At 40.0% G+C, this 17,183-nt stretch overlaps 1 protein-coding gene across 1 annotated transcript in view; it reads left to right on the top strand.

The window, feature by feature from the left end:
- Positions 1 to 17,183, top strand: part of ERBB4 (erb-b2 receptor tyrosine kinase 4) — a 608,869-nt gene that overhangs the window by 471,355 nt on the left and 120,331 nt on the right. The window contains exon 19 of the mRNA XM_042445446.1: positions 3,604 to 3,789. Within this exon, the coding sequence (XP_042301380.1) occupies positions 3,604 to 3,789 (186 nt within the window). The remainder of the gene's footprint in view (positions 1 to 3,603; positions 3,790 to 17,183) is intronic.

The following is a 17,183-nucleotide window of genomic DNA, read 5'->3' as shown; positions in this document are numbered from 1 at the left end:
ATGCAACAGCCTTTCTCCTGCCTTTCCCCCCAATTTTATGATTAAAACTGAATGTGTCACCTCATCTCCATACCAACAAGGTTTTGAATTTCAATTGACATTCTCACACACTAACAGCTTATACAGGCCTCTCTCTGGATTCTCCACTCCAACCATGCATCTGAGAAAGTAAACTCAAATCTATGAAAACTAATGCTACCATTTCCCCCCTTTCATTTAGTCTCAAAGGTGCTAAAAGATCACCCTGCTTGCATCTTAGAGAGTATAATGTTGTATGGTGTGGCCCAAGAAGCATAGAAAGCTTATTTTGATTCTCTGGCCCCATACAGACAGGCCAAAATAAAGCTGCTTTAGGTCACTTGTAGGTATGCTGTTCAAATGATGCATGCATCCTAAGAGTTCGGAAGCTGCGCCAAAGTTGTGCTCCAGTTCTTAGGACTGGATTGTGGCTTTGGCGCGGCTTCTGGACTCTTAGGACATATGCATCATTTAAACAGCATACTTCCAAAGTGACCTGAAGCAGCTTTATTTTGGCCTGTCTGTATGGGATCTTCGTTGCATCTTCAAGCAGCCATCCTCTAGAGTTCTTCCATGGGTTTGGGAGGCTGTTAACAGCTTCTCTAGAGAGTGGACCCCTTGAGCCTTCTGCAAAACACTTTTTTGACAGTATCAGTTGTCTTCACAGTGAATTTGAAGCAACTGAGGGGCATTCTCCTCAACTGGGATTGATAGATGCTAAAGTCCTTTGAAGTCCAATAAAAAAAGAGAAGAAGCAGCTTCATAGAAGTCAATGTTAAATAGGGAACATTGACTAATTAAGCACATGGCATCCAGAACTAGCCAGCTATAAATCTCCCAGAAGTTACACCCATTCAGTCTCATAAATTGCCAGTGCTCTCAGGGCTCATGTATTTCTTTTTATTTTTGAGGTCTTCACTGGTTATGCTCAATGATTCCTTTCTATATATATATACATACTTTGGTTATCAGGATTACTGGCTTTGGATAATAGCTTTTGTCATATCTGAGACCTTGCTCCATGTCTTCTTTCATCTTCCATGACCTTCCTGTACATGACTTCCATTGGCCTGGGTTACACGTAGCTTTTTCCTCTATGTGGATCTGTATCTTCGATTACTTGTTGTCTGTAAGACAGAATAGACAGTGTCACCTTTCCCATTTTGTGTGGCCACTTTCAGTTGTTTTAGCCTAATGATGAGAAAAGGATATTGACTGTGTGTCTTCTTGGCTGTTTTGTCACTGCTTTGTTGCAAATACCAATTTCTCACTCAAGATTATTGTGGCAGGACAATGTCAGACATTCTTAGAGGATACTGGTGACCTTTCTTGGGGCAATACTTTCTTGGGGTAATTGAGTGCTTTCTTGGGGTAACACTTTTCTGTCTTTCTCAAAATAATAGTGTTGGCAACCATTTATGTGTTTTGGGGGGGGCAGCAACAGCTCTTAACTTGAATAGGGATTATCATGGGTACTGTAAAGGATGTGAAGATATTGTGCCGTTGCCAAGATTTTAGTGGAGGCTAGCCATTTTGCTATTGGTGAGCCAGTATCTCAAATCCTCTTTAATTAACTGGGGGAGGGACCACCTCCAGTGACTGAGACCCTGTCCCTTATTAGTGTAGCTCCTGCAATTAATGTAAAATACACTTGGCACAAAACCTCTCCCACTACACAAAATCAGTGGGGGGTTTTTTTGGGCGGGAGGTGTCCTTTTCTGAAGCTAAGCACACATGCACAGAAAGCACAAGAAGACAGGATGATTGATCACAAAAGCATAAGTAAGCCATCTAGTCCTATTAATTTTACTGCAACACAATAATAATAAACAATAATAATAACAACATTATTACGGCCATTTGGCCAGCACAATTACAAAATTCCAATTTAAAACACAGCATAGGTTCATATACAGGCAGATTGGAGACTGCAACACAACCATTATCACATTTTGCCATTCCTGCACATTTCATATAAAGGCACAAAAATGTGAAAATGCGCACATTTTCTCCAAGACTGTTTTTTTTCAATTGTGCCAACCTGTCACACCTTCCCTAGAAGAGGAAAACAGACTCATTTTTCTTGTTTACCATATGAAGATGAATTAAACCATCTCTTTCCTACCTTTTAGTGAAATATTTCAAAGCAATCAACCAAAATTAATTATGTAGTATTAACTACAAAATAATAAAATATTTAAAAGCCACAAAACAATAGTGAGAAATATATTGGCAGGAACAATATTATAAGCAGAAAAACAGGGCTAAAATGAATTGTCTATTGAAAACTCTGGAAAAAAATAAAAGGTAGTTAAGAAAGTGCCAGCCACAAGTATGTTTTAGAGATAATATTTCACAGTCATCCCAAAAAGGAATGCTTTCAAACCACATATTCCTAGAGCTGGGCCTCTAACGTTGATCTCAAGAGTTTGCAGATACAGAGGATGGGCATGGAAAGAATCTTCCTAATTGAAAAACAAATTTGTGAACAGTTGGAAAACCATGTTGGAAAGAATGATATACCAATGAGAATTGTATGCAGCTTTCTCCTGGCTTTTGCTATCCTGAAGCAATCTGGCATTATTCTACAGAGAAAACATATGTAGGGGCTCAGCCCCCCCCCACCCCCCCCCCCCCCAAAATTTCTTTTCTGTGCAGATAATGGGTTTCCCGCACAGAAAAGATTTTTTTCCTGTGCATGAAACATGTTGTCTACTCAGAAAATAAACTTTTAGAAACAAAAACTAAAACAAGCAAACAAAGTAAGCAATATTTTTCTCAACAGAACGGTTCCTTCAGAACACTTTGGGGTTTTTGAATATGGGGAGAATCCTCATCTAGTCAAGGATTTACATCCCTATCATATGAATAGAACTAACACTTCCAGTGGGCAGAGTGATATGTTCTCAACAGGCAGCAAATTTTGGTGTGTCATGAAGAGACTGGGCCCGAACAGACAGGCCAAAATAAAACTGCCTTGGGTCACTTTGGAGGTGTGCTGTTTAAGTGCTACATGCGTCCTAAGAGGCCAGAAGCCGTGCCAAAGCCACACTCCAGTCCTAAGGACTAGAACACAGCTTTGGCGTGGCTTCTGCCCTCTTAAGATGTGTGTGTCATTTAAACAGCATACCTCCAAAGTGACCTCAAGCAGCTTCATTTTGGCCATTGTTGTTACTTATTTAGGCATGAATCTGACAACTAGCCACAACTAGACTCACTGAATTTTGAGCCTCTACTGCTTCAGGGTTTTTACTCTAGGTGAGTCTAACAATTAGATTTAGGCCATCAGTTTGTTATTGTATTTTTATTGCCAGGAATGGAGAAAGGTGCTCTTAGGAGAAAGGTGGACTCAGGTGTCAAAATAAATTGGCCAGCTTTGGACACTGTATGGTTTGATAGTGTGGGGGGGGAAGCTAAATATCTGGAACCAGCATCCTACCTGTAGTGAGAGTGCTCCTTCCTTTATATCTAGAGAATGCACAGCACATCCCTTACAGGTGTTCAGAAATATGGTTTTTTAAATACTGTATTTGTTGTCATTTTACTGCATGATTTTTAAATTTGTATATATATCTTTAATTGTAGGAAGCTCTTATAATGGCAAGCATGGATCATCCCCATCTTGTACGACTGTTAGGTGTCTGCCTGAGCCCAACAATCCAGCTAGTTACTCAGCTGATGCCCCATGGCTGCCTCCTGGACTATGTCCATGAACATAAGGATAACATTGGGTCCCAGCTTCTGCTTAATTGGTGTGTCCAGATAGCCAAGGTAAGTTCTTACATGTGTTACTTATGCTTATAAATGAGTCAAATTCAGCCAGGGATAGAGTTCCAGTCTTTTGAGATTTGCGTCCCATCTTCAACTTAGATTTTATTGTGTTCCATAGCTCTGTTCAACAGGAATTAGTTTGGATTAAATGGTGTACTATATAATTCACTATTTTGATGTTTGAAAGAAAGAAGTGGATTTTGTGCTAATTCCTTCTCATTTTGAAAAGGCATTTTAATTGATTGCGTCCTGTGCATATTTTTTATATATATACTGATAGATTTGTTTTTCTGAAACAATGTTTATACAGTTCACAAATCATTTCTAGAGATTGTTTAATAAAATATAATTAAAAGAAGACAACAGTCCAAATTATTGTGTAAAGAGATACTTGAGTGTTGGAAAATTACATTTCAGTTATCTGAAACCAATTGAGATAGGTGAACATCTCAGAGGATCTGAGAGCGAGATCTGCGTCAAAGATTTGTTGCAATTATCCAACATCTCCTTCTTTAATGAGAAAGAGTTGAATGACCAAAACACTTATTAATCTTCTCCATAATTTCACAGCATCAGTGCTCTTCCAGAAAACATGTGAAGAACAAGAACAAAATTGATCAATAGCTTTTCCTAGTTGGTGTTCCATAAACTAATATGAACTTCTGTTTTCTTCTTTTCTAATTAGCATTTTGATGGTTGAAATATAAAACATTGACATCAGTATTGGTTTTTTTCTTGCAGTCTGTAAATGAAATTCACACACGTAAATGCCAGTGTCCATGGCACACTATGATTTGTTTATTTCCTGGGCATTTGTTACATCATCCCAATTAAACATTTGGCACAATGCTAAAAGTTGAAAGTTATACACTGTTGACATGGAGAACTGGTGATAGACCAAGGCAAATTTACCATATATGAACAGCAAATGTTTTGTCTGTAGCACTTTAGTTAACCCATTTATTATAACATGTACTACTGTGAGAAATCATCCACTTCATCAAGTGCATGGAGTATTATCCAGAGGTCAAGATATAAAGTAAGTACAGTACAGTACACATATTCTGGGGTGGGATGGTTAATAATGAGACCAGAGGGAATTCAGAGTGTAGCTATAGGGGAAGCAAACTAAGGGCATTATTCTCCAGATAGGAATTCTTCATACACCCCAATGAAATTTTCCTTCAGTCCACAAATTTCTATCATTGCACTAAATTTCAATTGGACTTTTTGAAATGCAATTTTCTCATCCAAAAAAAAATTAGCAGGCAAGGATGCCAAGGGAATGCAAACATAGGAAATATAAGAGTTCTAACAGTACAAATGATTGTCAATGGCGCGTTACAGACCGCCGAATTGCGGCGGTCTGCTGCCGGCGCTGCTTGCAGCGTCCGGGAGCTGCAGCTTCTAAACCGCGGGACTCCCAGATGCTGCGAGGAAGGAGCGTGGAAATCGCGCTCCTTCCTGGGCCCCGGAAGTGGCGCCTCAAAGCGCAAGGCACGCTTTCACGGCATCACTTCCGCCACGACACGTCTGGACGCTAGGCGTCCAAGACGTCAAAATGGTGGTGGCCGTGTTGAATGGCCACCACCATTTGTTACAGACAGAGTCCGTAACAGGAGTAGGGGCATCTAGAAGAGACGCCCCTTTTTTAAACTGGGACGTCCTAAGGACATCCCAAATGGCGGTCTGTAACCCGCCATCATCACTCTCTAAAAATTTAAGGACTGAAGGAAAATTTCATTGGAGGGTAGAAGTTATATTGTGGGCCAATGCCCTCATTTTGACTCCCTCCCATAAGGGGGAAACTGAGGAAAACTGAGTGGAGAAAATACTGGCATTAACAATTGCCTTATTAACAGTGACTGTTTACAAAACTGAACACAAGCATCAGCAGCAGTTGGGTGTTCAGTTTCAATAAGGGTGATTATCAGTGACAGTACTTTCTGAATTTAAAGCAAATGTATCGTATCATGTTATTGTTTCCACAGAGTTTATTGCCGCGAAAGAAATGTAAAATCAAGAGAATGGAATACTTACTCCATTCTCTTGTCAGTAGTATTCCTTTCACCATCTGTTGACTTTCCCTCTCCTTCTGATTCCATTCCATATCTCTTGCTGTTCCTTGAGCCCTCCTTGGGGAAATCTGAAGCATATGTTGATGGAGGCACAGATGCTATAGAGGGAAAGGGGTTCAATAGAAGTCTTCATTCCACTAGTGAAAGTGCTCCACTGGACTGGAAACATTTTGTGAATCAAGAGTCCTTAAGGCTGAAGGAAGTACATCTTGGATCCACTCATACATTTGTAGCTGGGTTAATTTGTCTGTTGTGCTTTATGTCACTTGTTGTTGTTGTGTGCCTTCAAGTCATTTCCAATTTATGGTGACCCTAACGCAACCGTATCATAAGGCTTTATTGGCAAGATCTGTTCAGAGAAAATGTGACTTGCCAATGGTCACTTTACAACGACTAAAACTGAGAGGCATCCTTGGTGGACTGGGGATACAAAATGGTTACTTTTATAACTCTCTCATAAAATGAAATAAAAGTAAAATTTGCATTGGTAGATTTGCTTGTGAGCCTGGTGGAATCTGGCCTTTGCAAGAGCAGGAGAAAGTAGTTTTTGATGCTGTTGCTGGTGCAGCAATACACATATTCTTTGTTGTGTGGCTGTATGTTAAAAAAGAAAGAAAGAAAAGGGTTCCCCTATTTTTAATAGTTAGATGGGAGAAGAAACGTCTGCAGGTGTTGATTGTCTTGGATCCTTGCAAAACAATTCCCTTGCTAGTGCAGTTCTTCACTGTGGACTCTTGGAGCACTAAACATCTACTTAGAAGTAGGTTCTATGAGATTTGGTGGAACATACTCCCAAATAAATTAGCCTTAATCTTCCAAATTAGGAATTTTTAAGATAAGTCCTTTTAAAAATGATATAGGTGTGCGTTTGGGGTTGGGGAGGTGAGAGTGTGAGGAGAAATTACTAACAATGTAACATTAATATACAGGTTGAGTATTTCATATCTGGAATTCTGAAATCTGAAACACTAAATCCAAACTTTTTCAACTATGTACCTGTACTTTATTTCCGAGGCTGGAGAGAGATGTGGCTGGAAAGAGATGTGAGGATCTGTCAAATGGCGGGAGGTATGGATTTGTGCCAAGCACTATACTTGGATTCGTGTCAATTTGCAGATCTTCAGTGTGTCTCAAGCCTCATGATGTTTCATTATGTATATGCAAATACAGGCATTTCAAAATTGGAAAAAAAAATATCGGAAATACTGAACACTCCTGTTCCAAAGCTTTTCAGATAAGGTATAAATGTATTTGAAAAGGCACATCCTTTGTTAAAATAGGGGGGGGGGATGAGAAGAGCAAGTGTGTAAGATTAATGAACAGCAATCATGAGGGAAAGAGAAGGAAAATCTGTAGAAGAAAAAGGTGGATTTTTTTTGTTGTTGTTGAGAAAAAAGTTTAATTAATCTATATCACCATGGTCTAAGGTTAATATTACTCTGACCTAGCATTACAGCATGGAGCTCATCTGTTCATCTCTTCATAAATGAATCTTATTAGAAGCATCTGCTTTCTTTGCAACTTGGATGAGAGGTAGCAGAAACAGGTGCCCCATTAATGGTTCACATTCTTAACCTGCCAGAATCAGTTACTCACAAGCCATTCGAGCATATATATGTGGCTATAAGATGTCCCACTTTTTGAGAGCAATTGGCTTCAGAGCGGGGTTTTGAAGTGGGTTATTGCACCTAGGCATGGTGAAGGATGTTTACTTGTTCCACATTTAGAAACAACCCATTGGAAGCTGCATGTCAACTGTAGATCACCACGCAGTGGTTCCTTGTATTTCACACTTCTCCAAATGTTGTGAGGCAGTTTTTGTCTCAAAACTGTATCACAGAATATCTAAGAGGGAGAATATATTTAGAAATGTATCATGTAAGCAAAAAATGTGTGCAGAAATGTGTATTGAGTGAGAAGATATATATATATATATATATATATATATACACACACACACAATTCTTAAATTATCATCATCATCATCATCATCATCATCATCATCATCATCATCATCATCATCATCATCATCTTACCTGCCTCTCCCCAAGACCCGAGCAGGATACAAAATAGATTAAAACACATAAAACCATTTGAATATCTTAAGTTAAAGTAGATAAACATAGGACACATTAAAATAAACCAACATAAAATTAAAAATATAAGATTTTAAAATTTATAGGCCTGCCAGAAGAGAAAGGTTTTGAATTATCATTTAAATCCAGACATAATATCTCTCAAATTTCTCCTGTCCACAGTCTAGGGGAATTCGACAGTCTAGGGAGGGCCGATGAAAATGTCCTCTGGGTGACAGTTGCCAGTCTAGTTCTGTCTGGTTGAAGGAAATATCTCTAGAGGAACTGAGCGTACAAACTGGATTATATGGGAAAAGGCAGTCCTGTAGGTAACCTGGATCCAAACCATGTAGGGCATTAAAGGTAATAACCAACACTTTGTACTTTGCCTGAAAACTAACTGGCAGCTAGTGAAGTGATTTTAATATTGGTATGACATGCTCACTCCTAGATGTACGAGCCACCAACCTGGCTGCAATATTTTGAACTAATTGAAGTTTCTGGACTTGGTACAAAAATAGCCCAACATAAAGCATATTGCAAAAGTTGAGCCTTGAGATTATCTTTAAGTCTTCCAGTTCAATGAGGGAGTGCAGCTGGTGTATCAACCAAAACTTATAGTAAGCACTCCTGTGCTGACATTTGGAGAGATGGATCCAGGAGTACTCCCAAATTGCAAACACAGTCTGTTAGTGGGAGTGTAATCCCATCCAGAACTGGTTGTCACACCTCCAAACCCAGATTAGGACCCCTAATGGTAAAGCACCTTTGTCTCATCTGGATTCTGTTCCATTTGTTTTTCTTTATCTAGCCACTTATCTCATCCAGGCATTCATTCAGAGGAGGCACATTATCCTTAACCGAGGCTGTTTTTCAAGGTATGGAGAGATATATTTGGGTGTCATCAGCATACTGGTAGCACTCTGGCTCATGCAGCTGGACGATCTCTCCTAGCAGTTTCATGTAGAGTGAAAAAGCACTGGGGATAAAAAGGCACCTTGTGGTATGCCATGTGACAACTCCCTTTTTGAGGTGCAATTATCCCCAATCTGCCTGAGAGGTAAGACCAGAACCACTGCAACATAGTGCCTCTGATTCCTAAAACTGCCAGGTGTTCCAGAAGGAGACCATGACTGATAGTATCAAACACTACTGAGAGGTCTAAAAGCACCAACATTGACACACTCCCACAACAGTGTTAAAATGCATTAGGAGCAAACTTATCAATCCATTGCTACTCATCATGCAATCACGAATGCTGTATGTAATTGTGGGCTGGTGAAGGAAACTTTTCAAACATTTTGATCATTTTGAATACATGGAAAATGTTGGAGGTGGCAAAAATGATGCTATGCCATGAGTGAAGTGACAACATGTGGTCACATTGTACATGAGGGCAGGTTTCCCACCAAGTCTATACAGTCACTATAAGCAAGATTAACAAGTTTAATGTATATAATCTATTTCGTCAAAAATCTCTTACTCGCCAAGAGTTTCTGGGAATTAATTCTTCATTTTGTTCTGTCTTCTCACAGACTTATATTAAGGGATCCTATACAAATAGTATGTGGAAATGGTAACATGTATTTTGGAGTGTGTTTTATCTGAAACACAGGTAAAACAATTTTCCCGCATACCGAAAATTAGATGTCAGGTAGACAATTTCTAGATTAGGTTGTCTATGTGGTGTTTTGTTTATGTGGATTTTTAAGCTTTGGAAACATGTGGCACACCAACAGTGTGTCCGGGAACACTTTATACCACCTTGTTTACCATTTGTCTAGGCCAATGCTCTGTTTCACTGTAGCAGACAGGAAACTGAAAGAGTTGACAGGCATGCAATCCAGCCAAATTGATATCAGATCAGTATATCCTCATGAACATGTGTTGTTGTGGCAGACAAAAAGGAAATAGAAGTAGGTCACATCTGAGTCCTTGGTGCTCAATATCTAGCTCAGGTGAGTCAGAATTTGGAACACAAGCTGGCGTGCTGAAGAAATCCATTAGAACCAGTGCCTCTGGGTGTGTTTACACCAACTGGGGAAAAAAAAAACAGATGCAGTCTGGAGGTAGTCTGCTCTGGAGCTGTCCACAGATACATAATGTGAAACAATTGTACCTGCATGACAGTGAGGCAAAGCTGACTTGTTGTTCAGATGGATGGTCAATGGCAATGGCGGGGCTCAGCTGGAGGCAGTGCTTGGCAGAGAAGGTGGCAGCATCAGAGGAGGATGTAAATATATATATATATATATATATATATATATATATATATATATTGCACCATGTGGCTTGGCTTGGAGTGGGTGACAATTAGCACTGTCCCTTAAAAAATAGGCAACAGTTTTCACCCACCCAAATCCAACCCACTCCAGGTGTTTATACTTCGAAGAACACCACGGTCATTCTGGAGTTTCCTGAAAATTTTGGAGTAACTGGTTAGTTTTCTTATTTCAGATTAAAGGCTGAAAGAAGTGGTTTTGCTGCAGAAATGGCTATATATTATCTGTTTTTATTGCACTGGGTTCAAGATGAATATCCCCCCCCCCATACCTCCTAAGAGATTGCTTAAAGCCATATATTCTCAGCTAGGCTGAAGCTCTCCCAGCTTCTTGGAGGCTTAATCCTCAGCCTTTGGGGGATTCTTCTCAGCTATCTTGGAGCTCTGGGTGGAAACAGAAAAACTGCACTTTCATGCATTCATTTGGCTGAGTTCCTCAAGGAGGGAGGGAGGGAGGGAGAGAGAGAGAGAGAGAGATACATGCAGACAGACAGCCGACAGAGATAGATATATAATTTCTATCCTGTCTTGCTCCCAAATATGGGACACAAAACAGCTTCCAATGATATCCTTCATTTAAATGTGTAAAATTGTACAAGGAAATAACAATTCATGACAATCCCATTCAGTTTTGTTCATATCTCACTAGATTCCCCCCCCCCATATCTAAGAGTATTAAATATTAAACATATTAAGAGGGAGAAGGTGGAATATGTGGGTAGATGTTTCCTTTGCCACATTGCTCTAGGTTTCCTTCCAAGTTCATTTCCTGAGGCAGTCTGGAAAGATTTATTGTGCCTGTCTAGAAAGTTATCCAGGGCACCTTCAGAGGAATGATAGGAGCCAAGGAATGTTCAGTGACCCTACAAAAGTTATTTGTGTGGCTTGAGGCAGTTTTGCATGCTTCCCCTTTATTAACCATATCCTTTTCTGGGGCAGTGTATGCAATACGTTTCTGTATTGTGGATGAAGAGGAAAGTGTCATCTGTGGTCTTATAGTAAATGCTGTTTTGTGAATGGTTTAAATGAGGTTACCTCTCCTCCACCAGGCCTCACACCTACTGAGTCTGCCTTTGTCTACTTTGTGCTCTGTTATTTATTAAGGCCACTGGTTCAGAGGAACTCATTCGGCATGAATCTTCCTTTCCAGCTGCATTAACTTTAATATAACAAGCTGCAAATGTGACAGAGGACTGCAGTCAGATTTCCAGGGCCAATATGCCTCCACTGATGTCTTTTGAGTTTTGGCAATTGTTTTGTGTTATGAAGTATTATCCACTCAGGATTGAGATCTCAGCTGTATTTCTTGTGCATCCATGGAATCTTAGAATGGTATATTTCATTATTATTATTGTTATTTTAAAGGACCATTTTCTATGAATGTTTTTTCCAACTGACAGTTTTCTCTTCTGATATGCTTGGCAAGAGAGAATAACAATAACATATGTTCTTTTTAGATTCAATGTGCATTTTTTTGTTGTTCTGTGCCTTCACATCAACTCAGACTTATAAAGAACCCTCTCATAGGGCTTTCTTGGCTAGATGTATTCAGAGGGGGGTTGTCATTGCCTTCCTCTGAGGCAAAGAAAGTCACTTGCCCAAGGTCACATAGTAGATTTTCATGGTGGGGTGGGGATTGGGGCCCTGGTCTTCGGAGTCCTAGTCCAACACTGAAAGACTATATGATTATGTCTGTTTGTTGGGGTGGTTGGCAGGGATGGTCCTAACATCAGGCAACATGAGGGCAGGGCAACAGTTCCAGGCAGCAAATATTGAGTGGAGGTACTGGCTATTTCCCTGTCAACATGTAGCTGTTCTCACTCTTGAAATCCAAGGTGGTGCCTGCTGTAGCACCTCCAAGGGGGCAACTTTCTGTCCTTTGGTCTTTGTTGCTGTGTGCCTTCAAGTCATCTCTGACTTATGGTGACTCTAAGGCAAACCTATCATGGAGTTTTCTTGGCAGGTTTGTTTAGAAAGGGTTTGCCATTGCCATCCTCTGAGGCTGTGAGAGTGTGACTTGTCCAAGATCACCATGTAGATTTACATGGCTGAGCTGGGATTTGAATCCTGGTTTCCAGAGTCCTAGTCCAACACTCAAACCACTACACTATGCTGGCTCTCAGGGGTAGCCTTATTCCACTTCATCAAATCTGGGCATATAGTTGTCCCAGATTATTATGCATAATTATTCTAATTATGCAAATTGTTCTAGTTTGTATTCTAATTATGAAAATTCAGCATATTATCCTCCCCACCCCATATTCTGTTTTCACACCATTTATTTACAGTTACAACTGATCGGGGAGGGGGGTAACACTGTTCATTATACAGAGTAATATATACAACAGTACAAAGTGCTAGACATGCAACAGGGAAACCTGTTGTCTAGAGTCTGAGCTTCTCCACCCCTATAGTAATGTGTGGGCATTTGTTCTTAACACTGCCAAACTGAATCACAGCCTAAGTGGTATTTCCATCTTTTTCTATCCTGGGAGACTGTCAAATCTGCTTATCACATTTTATATTCAAATAATTTTGTAAGTGTTGCTTTTGGATAATAATAATACGCCAAGGTAATAAGCAGTTTGATACACTGGAATGCCAGGGAAAGAAAATCAGGTCCTAGGGGAGATCGTTTTACCATCTTTCAAATATAAAAGAAATCTAAATTGCATTAACCAAGGCAAAGCATAATGTCAGTTGGAAGAGAGGCTTGAAAATACAATAAAGAGAATGTTAGACTGAAAAATGGGAAGAATTGGATTTTCACTGGAGAGAATCAGACCATGTTGTTGCCTGCCTCATATAGGGTTTTTCTCCCATGGAACTCATTTGTAACTGAGAGCTTTTATAAATTTCTTTAATATAATATCAACTGGATGCCTATATGACTATTTGTTTCTCTGCCACACAAATCCATGTTTGACCACTTACCAAACCTGGTATGCTTGGTCCCTCCAATGAAACCAAAACAAGGACTATCATAAGACCTTGGAGCCAATCTGACAACTACTTTAGGTATGTCTTCTACAAGAGGGTGTCCAGGGCCCTGATGGTGCAGTGGTTAAATGCCTGTACTGCAGCTGCTCATTCACAAACCATAAGGTTGCCAGTTCAATACTAGCCAAGGGCTCAGGCTCAACTCAGGCCTGCATCCTTCTGAAGTCACTAAAATGAGTACCCAGCTTGTTGGAGGCAGTTAGCTGACAGTTGTAAACCACTTAGAGACTGCTTAGGCAATATGAAACAGTAAATAAATGAAGCTGCCATTGCTATTGCTATGTCCTAACCACAGAGGACAAAGTACCTCAAGATGTAGGACACAGAAGAAAAAGGTAGGGCATTACCAAATAAAAGCAAGAAACATTCATATAAATATAAATTCATTCAATATGGTTTATTTACAGCTATATTACACATACTGTCTTTTATTATGAACTTAACCATATTTTTTCTGATGAACTTGTCATTGCTAAAATATCTTGTTGACTTAGAAAGCTCTGAGCAATTATATGTATGCCCTGGCTACAGCCTATGGAATCTTGGGATTTGTAGTTTGCTTATGGGCACTTGTGGAGCTCTCTGACAAATGCTAAGCATCTTTCCCTAAATCGCCTATCTCAGGATTCCAAAGGACACAGCCGTGGCAGATATTTAGAGCTTCTATCTGCCAGAACTAAGCTTAAGGAACAGCAGACAGGGAGGCATCAACCAGAAGGGGATAAAGGGGAATAAGAGAGAATTTGGCCAGGGAGTTTTTTATTTTGTTTTCTGTAGAGTCCTGTAGTGACTGGCTAAAAGCCTACACAGCCAGTTCCAACAGTAGCCTCTAGAGTAGAAAGACAAATCTCCTTCCAGAGCCAGTCTTATTCTTTCTGCAATCTAAGGAGGAGGAATCTGGGGATCTTCTGCTTTAGCCAGGCCAGCCAGTTGGATGGAGGACATTTTCAGGCTTATCTCAGCCTTCTGGACAGAACATTAAAAAGTAGGATACGTCTGGGGAAAAGAGGGCATCTGGCTATCCTGCTTAACAAGCACTTCAACACTTATGTACACATTTAGGACAACATCCCAAACATGTTCACATATGATTGAGGCTTTTGTTGCTAGTGTTCCCACTACTACTGCTGCTTCTTTTTGAAAAAATCTGTTTCTGGTTCATTTTGCAAGACATTTGGTATGAAACAAATTTTAAGAATTACAGATGATACTGCTGAAACCTCAATTTGAGTCAAATTATAATTTAAATGGTTTAGGTAAATTCCCTGGTGAAGAGAGCATTTAAAAGTTAGGTTTTTAGACTGCAAATAGTCTGTTCCTGAAGGCCTGTCAAAATAAAAATGTCTTTGCCTGCCAATGAAAGAACAGCAAGGAGGGATTGTTTCTAGCCTCCCTAAGAAGGGCCTACAAGCATCCACCAAGAAGGCACTGTCTGATGTACCCACCAGATGTGCTTGTGAGAGTGGCAAAACTGAGAGAAATGCTACTACCAAACACCTCAGGGCCCAGCAAGGCTCATATGGGAGTATATGCCCATTAAGATAGCCTTGCACTCAAGCTGAAACCATAAAATGATGCTTCCAAGTGACAGAGAAGGATACTGTGGTCAGTCACTGAGAAGTCCAGTGGAATAAAGAAGGGCACACTTTCTGTGCCCAGTTCCACTATGGCAACCAAAGCCCTGTCTATTCCATAACCAGACCTGGAATCAGTTTGGAAACCCCTCAAACTGGTACACTGTTACATTGCCCAAAAATGGAATATTGGACACTAGGTTAAGCAAATGCATCTTTGGGTTGTCCCAAGTTCCTCAAGTCTCCTATTCAAGAAGCTTGCTCTCAGGGTCTTCACTCTAGATCTCAGCTTCACTTTAGTTATGTGCTAGTGGTTAATGGGGATGCAAATCTGCATTTGTTTTACTCTTGTAAAATAAATGTAAAACCTTTTCCTCCTAACAAGAAGGGATTATGAAGATTTTTTGCATATTTTGATGATTTCCCATAATTCAGAATAAATTGCACAAAAAATGAGTTTTGCAAAAATGTTCACACCATTTTTTGCACAAGGTCCAATAGGAGAGAGAGAGAGTGTGTGTGTGTGTAGTCCTAAAATGCAAGCAGTCATTGAAAAATATACAAAATCTCTTGTAACATGTTGAGACATGTCAAAATGCTGCTCATCATCAAGATTTAAAAAATTGGGATTATTGTTTTCCTCCCTTCTAATCATCTAATTAATTTAATTATTCTCACTTTCATTTATCTTCACTAGGGGTCTATATATACATGTAGGAGACCATGGGCCAATCCCATTGTATTCTGCCAGTGGTCCTGGCCCATTCCAGCCCCCAGTACCTAACTGGGCCAGCACAACATACATCTAGGGCCAATGGAAAAACAGCCTTCTCTGGCCACCTTCTGTGAATGAAGCCACATTTTGGTGTCACTGACAGTCTAGCATATTCTGTGCACAAGGTAAAACTGAAATCAATATCCCCGTGTGATGGGAAACTGCAGGGTTTTCCTGGTAGTTTCCCATCCATTTACACTAGCTCAGAAACTAAGTCCTGGAAACAGGATGGCCATGCTTATTAGCAGAGAGAGAGAACAAGCCTCCCCTGTAAAAATGGCTCTAAGATTAGGGCCATTTGACTGCATTGTTAGAATGGGGCATTTTTTGCTTTTTATTCTCCTTGGCAGCATTTGATTGATAAACAGGCTAGTTAGAAGCAGCTTTTGTTATTTTGAAGCAGCTAAGAGTGAAAGATGGACAGACCGGGTATGCGATGGGAGGAAGCTGGGGTTAACGGAAAGGTTGGGGGGAGGTGAAGGGATGTAGCCATGGTTCAAGGTCTTCCTTTTTCATTAAGGAGCCCTGGTGTACAGCTCCATGAAAAGCCGATCGGGGAGTGAACAAAGGATGAGTTTAATGACACTCATCCATCAGCTGTTCACATTTTCAACTTCAACATCTCTCTATTCCCAAAGCTCCTTGCCATGACAAGGCTAATTGTATAATTATGATGCTGTCCTGACACACTCACACAAGCAAGGACCAGGGCTAAAGGCTGCAATAATTAAGCACTCCAAGTGAGTACATTAACATAAAATGTAGTTTACTAATGGGACTGCTCCGAAAGGAAGCCCAGTCTATAGCCAAGAAGGATGTAAAAGCAAGAACATGTCAAGCTGTAAAACTATCTCACATTTAATTATCATTTGTGTATATCAGGTTTTGCATTACATTATATAGATTCTTATCTTCCCTAAAAAGCAAAAGATAATTTTCTTATTTTAAAAAAGTATCCACTGTAGCACTGGGATGTAGCAAGCAACAGCTCTTTGCTGACCTGTCACAATATTTAGTATATACTACTGCCAACTCATCGTAAATTACAAATTTAAAATGGGAAATGGGAGTTTAAAAAGCAAGGGAAACCTGGAAGAGAAAAAGAGAAACTGCAGCAAAACAGAGATAGAACTTGGGACAATAGCAGTCAATTTTCATTTTTTTCCAAATTCTACTGGAATGAATAGGAGTTGTTATTCTTGGTTTTTTTAACCATTCTGTTGAAAGCCTGGAAGGAAAACCAAGGGAAGAAATTCCTTACACAAAGGGAAGAAGGAAGCTGTTTCTCTGTGAGCATTTTGGCTGGGTGAGTTTTTAAACAGTGAGTCACTTCCGTAGGTCACTAGGGGGGACTATCAGCCTAATTCTATTTAACTGCTGGCAGAGGTGTGTGCTTTATGGTGCACAAATTTTTACACTCAAGGAGAATTTAGAGTACAGAGGAGAGGGTAACCTGGGAACAGGGTTTTTGAGGTTCTCCTTTAATTTTTCACTTTTTTCTTTTTCACTCGTTTCTTTAAGGGGCTTGTGAGGACTTTCAGTCAGAGGAAGTGAGTCAGAGACTTGCCTCCAGAAGGAGCTAGTAGCCAGGAGCTCTCTAGATAACTATAG

Source organism: Sceloporus undulatus, chromosome 1 (assembly GCF_019175285.1).
Source record: "Sceloporus undulatus isolate JIND9_A2432 ecotype Alabama chromosome 1, SceUnd_v1.1, whole genome shotgun sequence".
NCBI lineage: Eukaryota > Metazoa > Chordata > Lepidosauria > Squamata > Phrynosomatidae > Sceloporus > Sceloporus undulatus.
The sequence above is the reverse complement of the archived record's forward strand: the minus strand, read 5'-3'. Positions and strand labels throughout refer to the sequence as shown.